Below are 20,777 nucleotides of genomic sequence, written 5' to 3'. Positions count from 1 at the left end.
CCCCTGCCAGGGGACCTGTTTCCTGATCCTCTGTACTTGGGACAGACCACGAGGCCTGCTTTCCTCCCTCATTCCGCCCCCGCCCCGGCCCTGCCCCGGCCCGGCCCACCAGCTCACACTGCTGGGCTCACTGCACTTTTTGATAGCACTGACGCTCTCACATGGACTGCTTTCACCTGTACCATCTCCCAGCCTAAGAAGACCCTCAGTAAACATTTGCTTAGTGAAACCTCCTCAGAAGGCCCGGAAAGCTCTGCAGTAACTTGTCTCCCATCCTACAGGGGGCTTGGACCCAGAGGAACTTGGACTCAGGCCTAGCCCTAGCATAAACCCAGGACTTGACTGTTTATCCTGTGGGAAAGTGTGGAAATGGGGCTCCCAGAAAGGGGAGTGTGAACATGCGAAAAGGGTGCCATTGCTGTAGAAAGAGTTTAAGCTGTGAAGTCAGCCCTGTCTCTCCCTCTCTGCACCCCAGTCTTCCCATCTGTGAACCTGGGACAAATGTCCCGCCCACCCAAGGATACTACTTCGAGGCTTACTGAGCATTATGTGGGAGACCTCTCATCCCCTTCCCCATCTCAGTCCCTTCCTCCGGGGCTTTCCCTAGCATGACGCCCTCATCCGCACCTCCTCGCCCCACCCCTGCTGGCTGTGCCCACCCTGAACACCCCCACCCCCCCAGCCCTCAGACTCCAGGGCTGCCCCCTCCAGGGAGCTGGTGACTGTAAAACAGGGTTGTCTTCAGTGAGTGGGTCCCGCCTAGCAGGTTACAAGCTTGGTCTCATTAAAAATTCACAAGTGAGCAGGCTCCTCAACAAGGGGCTCTTGAAGCCAGTCACAGCTCTTCAATGTTCCCTGGAGAGGGGCCCTTGGGGGGACCTGGCCTGCTCCTTGGGCCAGCCTCCTGGCACCTCCCACCCCCACCCCTGGCTCAGACCCCCACCAGATGCATGACCTTGAGCAAGTGACTGCCCCACTGTGGCCGTTAGTTTCCTTCTCCCTGTCCAACTTAAAGAGGAACGACGACTGGACCAGGAGCACAAGGGCCTCTCTGCTCTCCTCCATACTGGGATCTGAGCTCTTGCACCAAAGTCTGGTCTCCAGGAGCTGCCCTGGGGGTGGGGGTGGGGGTCTGAGGAAGAAGCGCCAGGCAGACACGAGGGACCAAGGCCAGTTTTGAGGGGAAGAAAGAAGCAGTGCTCTACTGAGGGCCACTGAGTAACATCTTAGCGGCCAGGACGTGGGCTCCAGAGCCAGGAGGTTCCGGGCCCACCACGTCCACCTGTGCAGCTCCAGGCAAGTCGCCCTACTAACTTGAGGCAGGGCCGGGAGTGGCTTGCAGGGCAGGTTTGCAAGCCAGGGCTTACCCCCTGCTGACACCCTGCGGCAGCAACTTCATCTCTGAAATGGGGATGTTGACGGCACCCACCTCACTGGGTTGTTGCAAGGACTAAACGAGGTAATATCCATACAGCACTTGGAACAGGGTCTTTACGGCTGTTCTTTAGCTTCAGTTTCCCAACCTACAGAGCAGGGACAACAGGACTGTGGTGAGCGTTAAATAAGTAAATGGACTCGAAAGAGCTTTGGGACCACGCCAGGCTGTCCAAACAAGAGGGCTGTCCCCTAAGATGTGCATCCAGGCCCATCCAGGGCCACAAGGATGGAGCCACACCCTTCGGACACACATCATACACACTCAGGGCTGGTGTGGTAGGTCGCACACTGCTGGTGGCCAAGGGAAGGGGCACCCTCTTTCTCAGGGTGACTGGAATTATGGACAGAAAGCCTTAGAAAGATGACCCAGTAACACCTAGATGGCAGACGTGTCTGACATGAAGATCTATGGCACAAAGGTGTTCATCAGTGTTTTCTGTAGTAAAGACTCAGTCGGAAATAACCGAAATGCCCACCGACAAGGAATTAGTTCAATGGATCGTTGTGAGTTTGTAGGGTGAACTCCTTGCAGATACTTAGACTGTGTTTGTGGATCATTTCTGTGCTGGATGACTGCACCGTCTCCTGACTAGTTTCCCTGCTCCTGCCTCTGTCCCCTTGTTGTCCCTTATCCTCACAGACCAGACCCATTCAATCAGATCATGCCACTCTCCTGTTCCAAACACCGTGCCCTGTGTTTCCTAGTACAAGAGCTGAAGTCCTCACATGGTCACGAGGCCTCACGAGGTCACGAGGTCACGGTGGGTGGGCACTTGCCAGAGCCGACCCTTCCAGGGAGTAGGAGGAAAGCCTGAGGCTGTGGAAGGGACAGGCAGGGACAAACTTTGTCCCACGGGAAAGATGGGAATCAACAGGAGTGAAGTACCTGCACAGGTCGACCTGGCCAGGGCACCCGATGGCCCACCCAGGGTCCTAAATCCTAATATGACTGTCCTGTTGAGGGATGTGGGCCATTTATAGGGTGGAGGAATAATTTTACCTAAAAGGAATAGATTTCTGCATTGCTCTTCACCCGAGAAGGGCTGGTCTTAAAAGGGGGAAGCAAAGCTTAGGAGTCTTGAGTTTTCAGAAATTTCCGCCTCTCTTCTGGGAAGGAAGATGGTGGAAGACATACATTCAGCCCTCCCAGAAGCGGAAGCTCTGCAGGGATGCTCCTTCCAGGATGGCTGAGGGGTTTGGAGAAGGGCCACAGAATCATAAAAATCTTCTGTTACTCTTCCCTGCTTCCTGAGGTAATCTTAAGAGGCAACAGTGCTTAGAATCCTGGGATCAGAAGCTTCAACATTGTAGAATCTTGGAATGAAAACAGTAAGACTGGTAACAGTAAGACTGTTTACTGGTAAACAGTAAGACTAAGACTCAGATCCAGTCTCAAGGAAGAGACACCAAAGCTGCCCAAGGATCCCACTCACCAACCTACAACCGAAACTCCCTACGTGGAGGGGTCAGAGAGCTCCTGGAGCTCAGGCTCAAACCAAGGGCAGCGATTCTGTCCACAGCAGCCCCCACAGTCTGCCATTCTCGGAGAGGGCCCTCCCTCCCGGAGCGGCTCGGCCACTTACAGCAGTCTGCCTGCCCACACTGCCCCCTTTGTTCCTGGTGCTGACTCCGACGGAAGCAGCCATAAATGGGGGCACAGGTCTGGCATGTCTGGGAAGGGGCCCTGTTTGTAGGCCATGGAGGTGGTGGTCCACATTGAGTACGATTCATGGTTGTCATTTCCTTCCTGTTTCAGTTCCAGATACTGAGGACCTGAGAAAGAAGATACCTACTTAGAATGGCTCCCTGTGGCTAACTGGACTCAAATTTGAGAAACAGAGCCTAGCAGCCATTTCTACACAAGGGCCTCTCACACAAACTGCACTGCAGGGAGAAGCCTGCACTGAACTGCCAGCCTGCACTGTGTCCGGCCGGCTGAGCCAGCCCTTATAGAAGAGTTCCTGGAATCCCATGTCAACCAGCAGGACTGAGGGTTTTCCCATCCAATCAGAGCCGTGCCACTATCACAGGTATATCCCCATCAGCTTCTTCACCAACCAACCAGAGTGGCTCCATTCTGACCAAGCTGGACCATGCCTTTTTGACCAATCAAACTATAATAATTTGGAGCTCTCAGGTGCATGAGGAGGAACCAATCACAGTCCAGGGAGCAGGGATTTCTGTCTATGTAGCCAGCTCACCCCTGGCTCTGAGAGGACACTTTTCCTTTCCACCAAAGGTTAAAGACCACTTTTCCCCTGGCTGGAATCTCCCCGGGGGCAGACCGGGGCAGGGCACAGCAGACTGGCACAGAGCAGGCCAGTGCAGGAGCAGGACAGAGAGCTGTCTGGCCAGAGAGAGGCCTGGCCCCAGACCTGCCTGGTCAAAGGTTAGCCTAAGAGTCAGGCTGTTTTCAGGGTGGTGCTGTCTCACAACTGACCTGTTTGCACTGAATAAAGTTTCCTTTTTCACTGCACCCCCATTTGGGGATTCCTGTTGGTGTCAGATCAACACCAGCAACCTTCAGTTCACCTAACCCTGGTGCCACAAACCCCACCGTTGGCTCCCAAGCCTCTCAGAATCCCCTGCTCAATGCAAATACCTCTGCAGGAAGGTTACCTCTTACCCGTGCAAGAAGGAAGTGAACTTTCACTCACAGAACACTGACTATGTCCCAGTGGTGGTCTATCAGGTCCTTTACCAATGTGACTTCGCCAGGTCTTCCCACTACTCAGTGAGTAGCCATGATTTTTCAGCTGAGTAAACTGAGGTTCTCACAGGCCAAGTAACTGAATCAAGGTCAGAGAGCCAATCAGTAAGTGGCAGGGCGGGGTCTGAACACTCTCCCAAGCTCTCCACCCTTGGGCCAGGCTGTAGGTGACCAGGAAGCACGGTGGGTCAGGAGCGAGGTGAAGTCCCAGGTCCCAAGCTGGGAGAATGGAAACTTGGGTTTTTGCCTCAGATGTGAGTCCTGGTCGGGGCAACTGGGAGCAATTAATCTCCTAAGTATTTGAGTCCAGCAAGCTCCAGCAAGTTCCCTGAAGTATAAAGGCGCATGTGTTCAGGCGCTCATGACTACTCCCTCACACAGGCCCTCGGAGGGCTGTCTCGGACTCTGCTTGGCCAGAGTCCCCCTTCTCCCTCCTCCTCACCCCTTTTCACCTCCCTCCTGTCACTAGTGATTCTGGATCTCGCCTCCCAGCTTGTCCATTCGCCACCTCTCCGTTCTTCCTTCTTAGTTTCCTTCCCCTCATTCCCTCTATCCTACTAATCCACACCCCAGCATCTGTCCTGGGTCATCACACCAGCCTCCCGCTCTGGGCTCCCTGCCTCCAGCCACGCTGTGACGTCAGCAGTGTACACACACTGGAAACCCACGAGGCTCCCTGGTGCCCACAGGACTGAGCACGACTGGATTCTTACAGGCAGGACAGACCCCGGGCAAGTAGCCCCTGGGGACACAGCCACTCCTCACCACCCTGGCCAGGGGGACCCACCCCCCTCAAAAATCATTCCCCCATGTGCTTCACGAAGCTGAAGCACACCTTAAGCCCCATTCTCTGCTGGGCTCCTGGGACACAGGGGGCAGAGGAACTGTCCGTCTCTCCATGTGTAGTGGAGTGACAGAAAAGGGTGACCCTGACTCATTGTCAGCATGGTTGGTGCAGATTCCTTCCTTCATTGGTGCAGCAGGATCATCCTTAAATTTGTAAACCCTCCTCCCTAGCGCCCTCTGGCGGTTCCCAACACACTATGAAATCCCTGTTCTGGGCAACCTGCCTCCAGGATCCGGTTGGCACTGATCCTCAACAACTCACCCCCTTTTCCTGCTCCTCAGGTGCACCTCCGGCCTTGACAAGAGCTGTCCTCTCTGCGGGGAATGCTCTGGGCGTGGTTGATTTTACTGTTTACCACACCACCCCATTTTAAGCCTTACACATCATCTATCTGGTGTTTACTTGTTTATTTGCCTACTAGTTTGGTCTGTCTTTCCCACTAGAACATGGTCTCCTGAGAGCAGGGACTTGCATATATGAAGTGGTAGCATATCTGCAGCGCCTGGTACAGTCACCTGGAACATGGTACATGCTCGACAGTGTTTGTTGAAAGACTGAATGAGAGCCATGAGAGGGAAGCAAAGATGCCGGGGCCCAGAAAGCTACTGACTCAGGGGCTGAGTGAGGAAGCCCCTCTACAACCGGTTACCTAAGTTGAGTCTCGTGGGATGAAGATCAGGAGTGGAGGATGGCATGCCAGGCAGAGGCAGCCCCTGCAGCCTGGCCCAGCTGTAAGGCCAGCTGGCATTGGGGGACAGCGTGAGGGTCAGGGAGTGATGGAAAACGACTCGGGCAGGCCACAGTCTCCCACCTTGAGAGCCTTGAACTTTAACCTCCAGGTGACAGAAAGCCATGGAAGGGTTTTAAAGCAGAAAAATGACATGGTCTGGTGTGTGTTTTAGAAGAGACTAGCCTGAAGGATGCATGGAAAGGAGGAGTCTGGGGAGTGGGAAAGTTAGGGGCTGTTGCACCGTCCACAGGAAATGAACAGCTTTGGGAGGCATCCAGGAGAAAAACCAGCAGAACTTGGAGACTGGGGTGGCGGCGAGGGAGGAAAGACAGCTCCCAGGTTCCGGGTCTTGGGCAACTGGGTGGATGACTGTGCCATTTTCTGAGATGGAAAAACAGGAGGAGGAACAGGTTTGGGGGTGAAGATGCAAAGTTTGATGTAGGTCTTGCCAAGTCTGAGGTGCTCATAGGATAGTCAGATGGAGGCCTTGGTGGGGAGCAGGCACTGTCCTTCTCCAAGCAGACTTTAAATAGGAAAAGAATTGAGGGTTAAGACATCTCAGAGGGGAGGTCAGGGCTGTCTCCTCTTCTCTCTTTCATGGGAGCACATCTAGAGACACCACCTTATCCGGGAGGTGGGGGTGACACACAGGGGGTGTTGACACATGTCTGACGGGTTGACCTGGGAGGACCAGTGGTGCATACAGTTCCGCCCCGGACCAGGCCTGGGACCCGGGGTTCCCCCCACAGGGCTGCCCGAGATGTGGAAGACCCGCAGGCGGGTAGCGTGCTTGCTCTCACCTGTCACCCCTCCACTCACGCTTCCTTGGGGAGGACCAGGTGCGCGAGGGGCACCCCTGAGCGGAGCCACAGGGGGCCGAACCTGACCCCCAGCCCCACCGAGGTCCAGCTCACTGGAGTTGCCCTTGCAGGTGGCCGGCAGGTTGCAGCAGGGGAAGCCGGGCTGGAGCCGGATCGGAATGGGGGCCTTAACACGAAAGCAGGGGGCACGTGGAGGTGTGAGACGGGCCAGACTGCCCCTCCAGGGGCCCTGGGGCCGTTAGCCCAGCCGCGAACACCCCTGTCTCCAGCTATGCCCCCTCAGTTGTCCCTCCCATCCATTGTTGACCAGCGGCCCCTCGGTCCCTCCCGCGCCTTCCGCAGAGTCCCCGTCCCGCCTGGTACCTGCGGTCGCTTTTCCCAGGGGCCGCTCCTTTCTGGGCGGTCAAAAAGGCCATGGACAGAGGCTGGACCCAGCGGGCAGCGCGGGCGGCCCCTGGTGGCGGCAGCGGCGCTAGCGGCTCTCGGGCCGCAGCACCTGGACGGGACGGGCCGGGTGAGACCGGAGGCTCCCCCCCAGCCTGGCCAGCGCCTTCCTGATGGCAAGGGAGCCGGTGTCACCACCCACGAGCAGACCTGGGGTCCCAGGGCAAGACCACTTTTGTCCAGCGCCATCAAGACCCATCATTAGTCCCAGGAAGACACTGAGGTCCAGGATGGCCAGGTTTTTGCTCAAGGTCACAGAGAGGGTCACTGGTGGACTCACCAGGACCACCCCAGGCCTCTCCGCTCCCAAGCTAGAGCTCGTTCCTCATACAGACGACCGCTGCTGTCACCAATGCCTTTCCCCTCTGCGTGAGTACGGAACCTGCCCGGCCAGGGCTGCGCCTGCATGGAGTTAGGGTTTTGGGGCTGCCGCAGGGGCTGGGTACAGGGCCGGAGCGGCAGGGGCAGGCTGGGCCCAGAGTGGGGGCTGCTGCCCAGACACTGGGTCATGACCCTGTTCACAGACTCCTGTGGGAGGTGGTGGTCAGAGAACGAGCCACAAGCTGTCTTTAGTACCAAGTTTCTTTGAAACCCCCTATTTTGTCGTAAGTCATATGCATTTAAAAGTTTTAAGTAACTTATGTTAACAAGTAGCAGAATCAGCTCTGGAGCCAGGTGAGCCCCTGGCAGCGCAGCCCAGCAGGCTTCCACGGGAGGCTCGGTTAAGGACAAGGGGCAGGACAACGCCTGGAGAGGGGATGTGAGAGTAAGGGGTGGATTGAGGGACCCCTGGAGACTCCCTCAGTGAGCGTGTACGGGGGTTGAGCACCAGGTGGCAGCAGGGTGGCTAAGGGACCATTTTTGTCTCCTCGTTGGGTTTGTATCCTAGATACAAATTGTGTGTCTAATAGATGGTGACTGATTCTGACAAGGAAACATTTTCTGTGCCAAGCTTGAAGCCAGGGGTTTTGCCCAAGTTCTTACTTCATTTAATCTTATGAAACAGCCCCATTTTTACAGATGATGAAACAGACTGAAGTGTCAACTGACTCCCCTGAGACTGAGCTCTGCAGGTCTTACACCCAGGCTGGTCTGTGCCATCTGGTTCTTCCCCAGACCCTGCCTGTGGCCCACAGAGGGGCTGAGCGTCAGAGTGGGAGGCCTGGGCAAGGCAGAGGGTGGAAGTCTCAAGGTGCATCTGGGCAGCATCTCCCACTTTTCCCTGGGAGGCAACAGAGAAAATGTGGCCTTTCCCCCTTTCTCTGAGCACTCCTGTCAGTCTTGGATCAACAAGGGCCCAAGAATGCCACCCGTCTGACCACAAAGCTCGAGTTTCCGGATCTGGAAATTCCAGTTACGGTGCACCCATGGGCCCCAACCCCTCAGTCCACAGAGCCTTGTCCACTTGGCAGCATTGGGTACTGCGGACAGCCAGATGGCAGGCACGAATACCACAGGGCCTCTGAGGTCTGGTCTCTTAAAGGCCCAGAGCCCAGTCTTAGCCCAGATGGGATTAAAGTCCCACCTAGCCTTCGAACCCACAGCCAACACCACTTCCTCCAAGAAGCCCTCCTGTATCTCCCCAATGGAGGAATCACTTCCTCTTCAGAGGTGACATTTTTATCTTTCTCCTGGCATTTATTACTACCTTGTATTAGTCACTGATGACCATACTGGTCTCACTCTTCAGATTTCTCTCACATTTGTGTCTTCCATAAACCCTAGCCCCACTGCTGCAGATGGCAGGTGCCCGGTGTTAAGCGAAGAGGGAACTAAGATGTATGGTCTCTACTCAGTGGCAGGCGCTGCACTGAGGGCCTTTATACACACTGCCTCTAATCCGGACAGAACTCTGTTTGGGGAATATTTGAGTCAGAAGTTTAGAAATGTTCCTGAGATCAGATTAGGAGCTGGGATTTGGTCCCAGGTAACTAAACTGCAAAGCTTGTTTCCTGTTCTTCCCACCCTTTTTCTCCACCTTCTTCATCAGTATCTTCATTCTCACCATCATTTGTTTAAAATGATGTTAGGCATTATGGGACCCCTTCACCTGTGTTTCATCCACAAAACAACTCTACCAGGTGTTTCCTTTTACAATCCCAGTTTCTATAGCCGAGAAAGTGAGGCATAGGATTAAGTACTTTGCTCAAGACCACAGAGGTAGGCATATAAAAGACAGAGCTGGGACTCCACCCAAGCAGCCAGACTTGAGTCTGCAGCTTAACCCCAGCCCCGTCTGTCTGCCACACAAGCTCTTAGAATGCATACGGCACTCACAAACCACTTTCCCAAAGCTTATTTTGACTCTTGTAAGAACACCAAAGTTTTATTCTTGCCCTTGCTCTCGAGCCAGACTGCCGGGGTTGGAATCTTGGCCCCTCCCCACTTGAGAACTGTGTGTGACTTCAGGCAAGTTAACCTCTGCTTTCACATCTCTAAAATGGGAATATCAGCAACTCTCAAAAGGGCTGTTGTGCGGACCAAATGAGTTAATGCAAATAGTACAGAACAGTGCTGGACACATAGTGTATGTTATGTGCGCCTCCTACTACGCACTAATTTTATTCATAATCAGAGGGGAATGTTCTGGATCAATAAGCTTTCAAGATGATCAATGTTTACTCTCTTTAATCGTAGGCATTTTCCTAAAATGTATTATTACCTTTTCTTAAAAACGGACATGACAGCTCTTTGTGACTATCTGTGACACATCTATAAAGGAACAAAGACTTTATATCCATCATCTTCCATCTTCACAATCCAGTGAAGTAACTGTTATGCCCACTGAGGACCAAAGTGGTTAAGAGATTTAACCAGTCACATAGCTAGGAAATGGTAAGGCCAGAATTTAGACCCATGTTTATCAGAGTCCAGGGTCTGGGTTCTTTCTACAAGGCCAGGAAACCCTCTTAGGAAGCTGCAATGAACCAAGGATTTCTTTGAGAACATCAGTTCTTGCTTAGGGCCCAGGGTTGCCGCATTAGATCTCTGTTGCTACTTGTCTCTGAAGGTGTGTGACATGCAGCCTGGTGTGGGGGACAAGCCGGTCTCAGAGCTGAGGCACCTGGGCTGGAACCTGGCTTAATCTCTAACAGGTTAGGGCATCTTGGCCAAGTCCCTCCCAGGTCTTTATACATCATGTTCTAAGTGCTGTGAGGAGTAAAGGGGGGAATATATTGGCAGCCTCAGAGTTTATCAGTGTCTGCTACCTTTCCTTGTCTCTTTTCACAAAACACAGTCATGCACTACTCAACGTTTTGGTCAACGATGCATAGATGACAATGGTCCCATAAGATAACAAGAAAGCTGAATTTCCTGTAAGAAATGATGTGTAGTCCAGGAGGAATTTTCTTCTCTGACGGGAGTAATACCTGTGGGGCATGGCAGTAGGTTCCCTCTCACTCACGGCGCCTCGATTTTGAGTGCATGCATTACGTCCATCAGTCAGTCACTGACCTCTCAGCACAGAGGGGCCTGTCCCCAGCACTGCATACTTGGAGGGATGCTCTATTTCTGACCCTGTTGGAAAGGAGCAGTGGGGAGGGCTGCGGGGCAGTGTCCATAAAGTCTACAGCAGTTCACAGTGGCGCCCCAGGCCTGCACACTCAAGCAACACTCATTGCCTCACCCACAGCAACTTCCGGTCCTTCCAGCTCCATTCATGGTAAGTGCCCTACACAGCACGCCATTTTTAATCTTTTATACCATAGTTTTACTGTACCTTTTCTATGTTTAAATACACTTAAATACTTACCATTTTGGTACAAGTGCCTACAGTGTACAGTTCAAGTTTGCAGCTTTGGATCAATAAGCTATGCCATAGAGCCTCACTGTGTAATAGGCTGTACAATCTAGGTTTGGGTAAGTGCACTGTACAATGTTTGTGTGATGACAAAATCACCCAGTGACATATTTCTTAGAATGTTTGAAATGCCCCCACTGTTAAGTGACATATAACTGTGACACAGTCCTCCCCAGTTCTGACTCCAGAGAAACCAGACAGGAGAGGCTGAAACCAAGCCCCTAAGTCTTGGCCAGCTGAACACACTCCACCCACTTACTGAGGTGGGAAAGAAATAGGGGCGGGGTCTTTTAGCAAAGACACACCTTCCCCTCCATGAGGTCATTTTTCGTGATATTAACCTGGATACTGTATTCTGCTGTGTATAATGTACACTTCTTTGCCCAAATTTTTGAGGGAATAAATAACGGTGCGCATTACACATGGTATAATGATTACCTGCCCTGGGTATAATGATCCTGGGGATAATGTGCACCGAAATGTGGGTGTGCATTATAGACCGCAAAATCTGGGTACATAACATTAGGCCCTACATTTCTTACTTGAAAAGAGATGGTTAAAAAATCAGTGGCTTTCAAACATTTTATCTTGTAGCCCCAAACATATTCAATAACAAATTCTATTTTGTGATTTTGAAAAATCTTATTAAAATACTGAAAAAGTTAAGTGAGTAGGACTTCACATTATATAATATTGAATATAGACTGGTAAATTACTGAAGATGGTTATTGGTACACACGAGTCCATTCTACTGCACTGCTGTTTATATGTTTTCCATGCTGCTTGACCCTCTAAACTGATTTCATGACCCAACTGTAGTTTGAAAAATACCAAGTTAGAGAGTAAAGTTTTGGACATTTTAGAAGGATTTCATACTCGGCCCGAAACCTAGGCATGTGCTGACTGGGAATGGAACTGGTTACTTTTTGGTTCTCAGGCTGACACTCAATCCACTGAGCAACGCCAGCCAGGGCTCTCAAGATTTGTTTAAAAGCTAAAAAACCAACTTGCATGTTCAAGCCATTACTGATTAAACACCAATGAGAAATTAAGGTTATGAAGGAACAGCCTGCTAAGGGGTTAGGGTTTTAACCTGAGTGTGATGGGTATCAGGGGCACCTTCTGTTGTAGAGTGAGTGACAGGGGCTGATTTTGATTCTAGAAGAATCTGGCTGCAGCACGGAGGACAGTTTGGAAATAGAAAGAGACACAGATTATGGCAAGGAGATCAGAAAGCTTTGGCAAAAGCCTAAAAAAAAGAAAAAGACGATGAAGACCTGAACTGGGGCGGTGGCGCTTCCAGTTAATACAGATTTGGGGCTATGCCTGAGAATTTACACTTTTGTTCTCCTGTTCCCTTTTTTATTCTACAGGGCAGTTACTAACTTCCGAGAAATAGTATCATCACTTTACCAACTCTCTCTGTGTCAGGGAAAGTGCCCAAATGCACTGTCAACTGCCAGAACGTCAGGTGAGGCTCCTCTTCTCTCCTCAAATCAAGTTACTTGGAATCCTGACTGAAGGCAAACCACACGAACGTAGAACAAAAGCCCACCCCCTACCTTTTTATGTGTTCTGGCCGGAGCTTTGCCAGCACTGAAAAATTATTTTCATTTTTGCTAGCCTCAGGATTTTAAAATATTCACTTCTTTAATAGAAGCAAGGTTGGCTATCTCCCCTATACACTTATTTATCATTTATGGTAACAGTAATAACTAACCATGGTTGAGTGCTTTCATGTGTCAGAAACTATTCTAAATCCTGGTAAGGACTGAACGGAAGAATGAACAGGAAAATGTTCTGTAAGATGCTATTTCATTAATCCCCAAGAACAGGGATTACATGGATTATTCTATGTATATTTCTCCTTTGGCTGTAGTGGAATACACATAGTGGTTAAAATGCTGGAGCCAGCATCCTGGGTTCAAATCCCTGCTCTGCCACTCACCAGCTGCGTAACTGGCCTGGTCAGGGCCCCTCTTCTGTACAGTGGGGACAAAAACAGTATGTCCACATTACACGGTCACTGCTGCTGTGAGGGTTAAAGGAACTAACGTACTCAAAGCATTAAGGATCCTGTCTGGAACTTAATACAGGTCATGTGTTATTATTTATCACGTTCTGTTCCTAGAATTTCCTATAAGCAAATTTTTTTCACACAAAATGAGACAAAGCATGGTAAAGTGGGAAAAAAGTACCATGTTTTAGAATCAGAGAGACCAGAGTTCAATTCCTAGCTCATCAACTTAGTAGCTGTATAATGTAAATCACATTATTTTAACTTTTTTAGAACTCGTTTCCCTATTTCTAAAATAGAGAATAATAATAGTTCTGTTTAGGGCTCTTGTGAAGATCAAACAAGCACAACAAAAACAGAAAGTGCTTAGTACAGTGCTTCACACATATAATGCACGTTCAATAACCAATAGCTATTTCACTATTTTCAATAATAACCTGGCTTAATTTTTAAAATTAAAATAGAGGACCCTTGAACAACACAGGGGTGGTTAGAGGCACCAACCCCCTCACCACACACAGTGGAAAATCCGTGTACAACTTAGATCAGCCGTCCTTACATGCGATTCCTCACGGCACATCAAAAATAGTGGACCCTTGAACACAAAGACTCAAACTGCATGTGTCTATTTGTATTATTAAAAAGCTATCAAAATCAAATCCTCGAGAACAGTTCTGTGAGGAAGATATTAGATATTACGTTGTTCATCAGATGAAAAACTAATGCTCAAGGAGGCTAAACAACTTTGTTATCTTTCTCGAAAATGAGACCAGAGATTCAACCCCAGGATTGTATGAACTTTTTATACCACACTGCCCTTCTAGAATCCACGTCATAAATTCTCGTTCAACAAATGTCTGCAAAGCCACCTATGCACGCACATTTGAGGCACTGTCCCTTTGGATTCACATTTCCTATCCTTCAAAAATCAGAATTTGCCTTGGCTGGTGTGGCTCAGCTGGCTGGAGCGTCATCCCACGACCAAAAGGTTACAGGTTTGATTTCTGGTCAGGGGACACACCTAGGTTGTGAGTTCGATCCTCCATCCTCGACCCCCAGTCCAGGTGTGTGCATGAGGCAACTGATGGAGGCTTCTCTCTCCCCCTTCCTCTCTCTCTGAAGGCAATGAAAAGAAAATGTCCTCGGGTGAGGATGGGACCCCCCCACACACACACACACAATTTGGTAACTAAAAATAGTAGCTAGCATTTATTATATATTCTACACCAGTTAGTGTTACAAGCACACTACACTTAATCCCGACTATATACCTACCTTGGACACAGCAGAGAACCATGCAACACTCCACTTCAAATAGGATGTATGGACTTTATTGTTCTCATAGTTACAGGCTACAATTTAGTAGTTTGAAACATAGAGAATTTTCTATAAAGAGAGAAACCTGACCAAAGATGTAGAAGATGGTTAACACTTTGTAAATACTACCACTTGGCTCTCAGGAATACTTATCTGTCCTTTTCAAGCACAGGCTCAGAGTCAACAATGTAAAATGTAATCACAAACAACTCTAAGACATTCATCCTACACAAGTGAGCGTAAAGATAGAGAGATATATACTTATATTTATATAATATATACATATTTTAATATTATATTGGTCCACTGAGTATATATATTTTAACAAAAGATAAGAATCTATGTAATCCAGTTAAACATACATAAGATCAGGGTACATATTACATTGAAAGTTGGTGTTTATAAGTTACAGATATTTCTTCTTTTCTGGAGTTTCTTAATTTAAAAAAATATTTTAAAAGCATTTCAAACATCTGTTCATTTTCCCAGTGCAAAAGAAGGTTGTTCAAGTCAACTTACCTTTTTCCTGAATCGTAAGAGGAAAAGAAACCCAAAACCACTACCTAGCACAACTCCCAACACTACCTTCTCAGTCAACTTTTGCATATGTCCTTGGTCACTGGATTAGTTTATCAAAATTTAAGCCTTGTGATTACAATTCAGCCCTTGCTTCATATGTAAGACTTTTATGCTGAATTGTTTCAACTTACAAAAGTAGAAAAAAGTTTGCAGTGTAAGAAAGGGGTTTAAGTTTGTTTTAAGTTACAGCAGTCCAATCGTTTGTGGAGAAGAAGCACCATTTCAAGATGAAATGAACTGGATGTTTTGGAATTATTCATAGGCTAGGCAATAAATTACCGATAAACACAGATCAATACCATTTTGACTTGATGACCAGAGAGACTTTTAATTAGTTTTAAGTGCATTTTCTTTATCTTGGTAAATAGGTATTTAATACATTACTTAAGTCAGTAACCGATGTTAAAAAAATTAAGATTACAACTTACAGCCTATTTCAAATTCAGCTTGTCTGCTAGGTCAGTTTTACAGAAGATAGGCTTTTAACACACAGAGAGTTCTAATAATTTGGCAGGTCTCTTCTCTCCCAATTAAAAAAAAAAGATTTTTTTTGCCAGCCTGCCAATTTCATATGCAAAAAAACAGGAAAAGAATAAACATTTTAAACCACAAAAATGGACAAAAAGCAATGTGTTTTAATACATGTTACTTTTTCATTTGTATTCAGTGAAAGTTTTTACATTTCAAGTACTGAGCCTTCATTAAAGAAAACAAAGAATATATACACAAAAAATTAAAGTACCTTCCAGTTCTAGCTTGCTAAAGTTTCTTCTGCAAAAGTACAAAAATAAACCTACCACGAACTAACAAGGACAGTGCCGTAGCAACGGCAGAGCCGCTGCCTCGCCCTGGTGTCTGCTCACCTTGTACTGATGGGTGCACTTTAGGTGGTAAATTTCCTCCCTTGTCTATTATGGAGAGGTATCTGTTTATCTAAAATTCTTTAAATTTAGTCTGAAGCTGTAATGGTTCAATCTAAAGCATCCCTTTTTCAGTAATGGAGACAAGTTATGCAAAATATGTTTCCTTGTCTATAGAAAAAGTCTTTTGATTCTATGGAAATACAAACATGCACTTTAAATTAGTCAATCTGTACTATCATAAAAGAAATAGGATCCTATCCCTTCTCCTCCCTCATCCACTAAAATCAGGGGAGAATACTGCGAAGTTTAAGAAAGAAACCCCCTGGCTATCATCAGAGTAACTACAGAACGAGAGGAGCACAGGGGTGAAGCTGTTTCTCTACATTCCAGAAGGCAGAAGCCTGGGTGCTCGAGTTTAACACGTAAAAGCAGCAGAGGCAGGCAAAAGCTCACAGTAAACGCACACCAGAACAGGGACCTAGGTGAAGTTGTCTGACTCGGTTACTGCTTTACGGGGAGAGGGGGGAGACAAATCTGAAACGAATTAAAAAAAAACTTTTGTCACATTTACAGGAATCTCAAACCTTTTATATCCCCATGCTTATGGTACTTTGATATACACTGTAAATAGCTTCGGCATTCAGGAAGAAGAGTGTTACATGGTTGACAAAGGAGAGGAGAGTTCTTCACGCTTCTGAAACCTCAGACTTGCTGAGTGCAATGGCCAGTTCTAAGTCCTCCTGCTCTTGCTGGGTCAGGCGGGCCAGCCTCTGCTCCTCCTCTCTCTCACTTTCCCTCTTGGCCCACTCAATCATATCTTCTTCAGAGGGATACTGCCATGTAAAAGGTGAATGAATAAACACACGGACAGATTAGTGAGTACAACAAATAAACAGAAAAGGAGAAAAAATAGTTTTTACAAAGGGCATTAATTACTTGTTTCACCTGAAGGACGCTGGAAATAGTCTTAGGTGTTACATTTTCTTCCCTGAAAACACCTTTAGTTTAACCAGTTATTAAATATGGTTTTATTTTAAAAACTAATGCAGTTTACAACCAGTGTATAAAACTAAACATTAAAACATCATTTTAAAAAGTATATGCTTAAGGTGAGTTAGCCGCTTTAAAGACAGGAGGGAGCTAGCCTTTTTATCTAATACAAAACACCTACCGCTTCAACTTTGGTGAGCATCCTCACACGACAAATCCCACTGGTACTCCCTACCATGTCCTAACCTTCCTGTGCAGAAAAACTATACTGCAAAGAATATGACGATTCTGCTGTGCATACGATGAGTACTAGGTATAGTAAATAAGGTATGGATGAAATTTTTTTTATGTATTATACAGATTTTGGCAGTCTGTATAACTCAGTCTAGGTAAGACCTTAACACTGGTAATTAGGTCAGAGATATATTTTTATCCCCAAACAGCAATCTTGGCAGATACTAAATAAAAAAAAATTCTACTTGTACCCTGACTGGTGTAGCTCAGTGGATTGAGCACGGGCCTGCGAACCACACGATCGCGGTTCGATTCCCAGTCAGGGCACATGCCTGGGTTGCAGGCCAGTTCCCAGCAGGGGACTCACGGGAGGCAACCACACATTGGTATTTCTCTCCTTCTCTCCTTCCCTTCCCCTCTAAAGATACATAAATAAATACAAAATCTTAAAGAAAATTCTACTTGCTTTTGAGTCCTGTCATATTCAGAAATACCATAATAAAATGAATATCATAATAGGATGAAATGAAAGAAATTGTCAGGTTTTTAAAAAATGATAGCTTTTCCCTAAGGAATCAGAGGGACTTTTAAATTTTTAATACTTAACAAATCTTTCATAATGAAAAAAAAGACATTTTTAAGATTTTATTTATAGAGAGGAGAAGGGAGAAAGAGAAACATCAATGTGTGGTGGCCTCTTGTGTGCCCCCAATTGGGGATCTGGCCAAAACCCAGGCACGTGCCCTGACTGGCATCCAACTGGCGATACTTTGGTTCACAGCCTACACTGAATCACTCAGCCACACCACAGCCAACGTGGAAGACATTTTTATTATGAGCTGCTTTGTATTATACTATACTGATTCTGAAGTATAAAATAAGCAAAATGCCTCAGTTATTGTTCAAGACTCATTCCAAACAGGTTTCAGCTTGCTGAAATAATATTTAATGTATTAAATGCCATGAACTGCCAGGAGGTTACTTTATATTAAGAGGATTAAAATCTCTTAAGGAGCAATGCTATGCTTGAAACAACTCAAATTCCCTGTAACAAAGGTAGAGCATAATTCTGACATTCCATTTTCCAATAATCAAGATACTTATTCCTATTCTGCTTCTTCACTTTCAGAAGATGCCACTGGTGCTTAGAGTACAGATTCAAAATCTGGGTAACTCAGTTTGATTCATTTGACTTGATGTACGCAGATTTCTGCCAATTCCTTTCTAACTAGACATGGCTGCTAGGAGAAAGTGACTGGCTGGGCGACACCAGGCTACACTGACGGGGGCACAAAGCGGAGTGTGGCCAGCGTTACCTGGCCAACTAGATCTCCTAACTCCTAAGTCATAAAGGGCTTTAGATGATATAAGTAAAGGAAAATTCCTTTATTATAGAATAAACAGTGAGAATGAGAGTCATTATCACTGAAAAAAAATCTGGAAAATCAAACTGTCAGCTTCTTGAAGAATTTTATTTTTTAAAAAGCCTTGCTTTTTATCAAAAAAATAGTGGCACATATTATTGCTTTATGTCCCTCCATAGCTGGTTTTCTCATCTGTGTGGTGTCACAGGCCCCGCCTCTGTCATTATCATGGTGTCCTCCACATGTTTTTACTGGCCTACCTGGTTTAGTCAGCTCTGGGAGAGGTCAAAGTACATATGCAAGGCTAGCGAAATAGAGCCCTCCAAATAATTAAAGATTTGTTTAACTCTTAGCAATTGTATTTAATAAAACTGACATTTACATCAACAAACACTGCTATGTAAAAATCAGAGTTTTACTTGCTATTCAGAATTCCTGGCCCCATACTGTCATGCAAGTTATTGACTAGTCTCCAGAAATCTATAAAGCTTTATACATAAACACACATACACAGTAACAAATACACAACATCATATTGGCATTATTCATTCAGTGGGCAGAGCGCAAATGACTGTCTAATGGTCCACCATCCACAATAATTTGCAAAATAGTAACCATAAGGATTTTACACTCGTTTACCAAGACAAAGAGAAGGTTTACAAAACAACTGGTCCATATCACAAGAAATAAGACTACTAAAATCATTTGTGCAATGGAATAATTTTAGAACCATCAAAACAAACAAACAGAGGTTTTGGTTGGGGAAGAATAAAGATCATTTTTAGTATGTTGGTAAATTTAGTTGGAATGATGTGTATTTGGCAGACTCCAAAGTAATCTTTGAAAACCGTTCAAACTGCAAATGGAAAGATTCTCCCCCAAACATCCCATTCACAGTACTTACAGCACTGAAGTTAGCAAAATTGCTGGGGTCAGCCTCTTTATTGGTAGTGGTAGTAGTAGTAGAAGTAAATGGATCGCAAAACGTATCAGGATCTTTTTCTTTGGGGCTATCATTGACTGGGAAAGGCTGAAATGGATCATTCAGTTTAAAGGGATCGGAAGAATCCAATTTGTTGATGGGTCTTTTTCCTGGATCAAAATCATTACAATTAACTCAACCAGCAAATATGGCAAACACAAACACACAAGAACACGAACACAGGGAGCATTAAAGAACTGGGGGTGGGGCAAAGGGGTGAGTGCTTAAAACACATTCCCAATATGGTCTTACACAGCCACACCAACAGTCTAACCTCAATTTTCACATGCACCTTCTCAACTACATTCCAGCTCCACGTATGTAAATTTAAAAATTGCACAGAGAAAAGGGATGGGCCAGAAACCCCACTTTTGCCAGGAGAACAAACCTCTTCTTCCCCAAAGTAGCATGTCTCCAAGAAGAGACAGAAAACAAAGGATATAACAGGAGAATGACAAAGAGTAAAGACAGCAATGCTTCTGCTACTAAAACCCCAGCCTAATCCAGTTAGTGGTCCACTGGCGGCAGTAAGGGCAAACAACCTTTGAAAAATGCTAATATTCTTCTGATTTTTTCTCTAGATCTACATACAATACCTGGGAACATGAAATTAAAATTTACTTTGGCAAACCCCACCTGCTTCTTGCCATCTATGATGTATTACTGAAGGACAGAGAGTATGACACACAGGGCTTAAATCTTTGTATTTGCTGGTAATCTCTGACCAAACAACAGCATATTGTTGCTCACTAATTCAACGTCATTTTCAAACATGTTCTCAAATTTTAAAGTCTTAAACTTAGTACTTCTTGAAAAAAACTAAGAATAGGCTTTAAAATATCTCCAAAAATATGTATTTTCCTAAAATGTGTTAAACCGGTGATAGCAATCATAACAACAGATTCTTTCCATCACTGCAACAGCTCACAAAAGATGTTCCTATTTCATATGTCAGTGGATCCTTCTGCCAGTCCTTACAGGAGGGCAGAGTCAGAGTTAATGCCACCACCTAACATCTCAGACAGGGAGTCCCCGAAACCGCACATTCAACATCACAGAGCCAGACAGAGCATATGCAGAGTTAGAACCCAAACCTCTAAGCCCAGTAGGCGCTCCAAAAACCCACCCTTTCTTTGATCTTCCTACAGTGACAAACACTCACTACGCTGCCGATTGAGTTAAAGCACTGATATATTATTTTACTTAGGACTCAAAAAGTACCTTCACTTTTGGCATCATACAAGGCCAAAAAAATTAAATGAGCAAATGACTCTCATTTGTTTAATATAGTCTGACAACCTTACCCTCTAGCAATACATGATATAGGCCACTTTCCTTAAAAGATAGAAGTAACTTATTTACCTGATTTTCAACAGATAATTGAGTATTAACAATTATGTGTGCAATTCCTTTAAACCAAGGAAGAAAAATCAACCTTCCCAAGAAATACCACAGGGAGGTGATTATGAAAAGGAAAGAGCAGTAACCTGCTGTGCGGACAACCCCCCAAGGATGATGTACATGATGTAAAGAACGATGTCCAGATGTGTCTTCCCCTGTGACAGCCCAGCAGCACTGCGGACTCAGGGGCTGGCCTTTCCCACCATGTCTCATCAACTTTATCATCTTCCTGAAAAAAC

The 20,777-nt window shown here is 46.5% G+C and overlaps 2 protein-coding genes and 1 long non-coding RNA gene across 4 annotated transcripts in view; 1 reads left to right on the top strand and 2 right to left on the bottom strand.

Annotated features, from left to right (window-relative positions):
- Nucleotides 1-6,983, bottom strand: part of TTC39A (tetratricopeptide repeat domain 39A) — a 52,646-nt gene extending 45,663 nt beyond the window's left edge. The window contains exon 1 of the mRNA XM_037043308.1: nucleotides 6,909-6,983. Within this exon, the coding sequence (XP_036899203.1) occupies nucleotides 6,909-6,961 (53 nt within the window). The 5' untranslated portion in view covers nucleotides 6,962-6,983. The remainder of the gene's footprint in view (nucleotides 1-6,908) is intronic.
- A 95-nt stretch (nucleotides 6,984-7,078) lies between these two features.
- Nucleotides 7,079-20,644, top strand: LOC118985005 (uncharacterized). Its single transcript, XR_005066026.1, has 3 exons — nucleotides 7,079-7,358; nucleotides 12,165-12,262; nucleotides 20,559-20,644. It is a non-coding gene; the product is annotated as an uncharacterized LOC118985005 (long non-coding RNA).
- Nucleotides 14,124-20,777, bottom strand: part of EPS15 (epidermal growth factor receptor pathway substrate 15) — a 131,425-nt gene continuing 124,771 nt past the window's right edge. The window contains exons 24-25 of one of the 2 annotated variants that reach the window (XM_037043304.1): nucleotides 19,060-19,247; nucleotides 14,124-16,400 (exon numbers count right to left, since the gene is read on the bottom strand). In XM_037043304.1, the coding sequence (XP_036899199.1) occupies nucleotides 16,254-16,400; nucleotides 19,060-19,247 (335 nt within the window). In that variant the 3' untranslated portion in view covers nucleotides 14,124-16,253. The remainder of the gene's footprint in view (nucleotides 16,401-19,059; nucleotides 19,248-20,777) is intronic. The other variant, XM_037043305.1, reaches the window with a different exon arrangement.

This window comes from Sturnira hondurensis, unplaced genomic scaffold (genome assembly GCF_014824575.4).
Source record: "Sturnira hondurensis isolate 20B ecotype Veracruz unplaced genomic scaffold, ASM1482457v3 Scaffold0004068, whole genome shotgun sequence".
Lineage (NCBI taxonomy): Eukaryota > Metazoa > Chordata > Mammalia > Chiroptera > Phyllostomidae > Sturnira > Sturnira hondurensis.
This window is presented reverse-complemented; position numbering and strand designations above follow the sequence as displayed.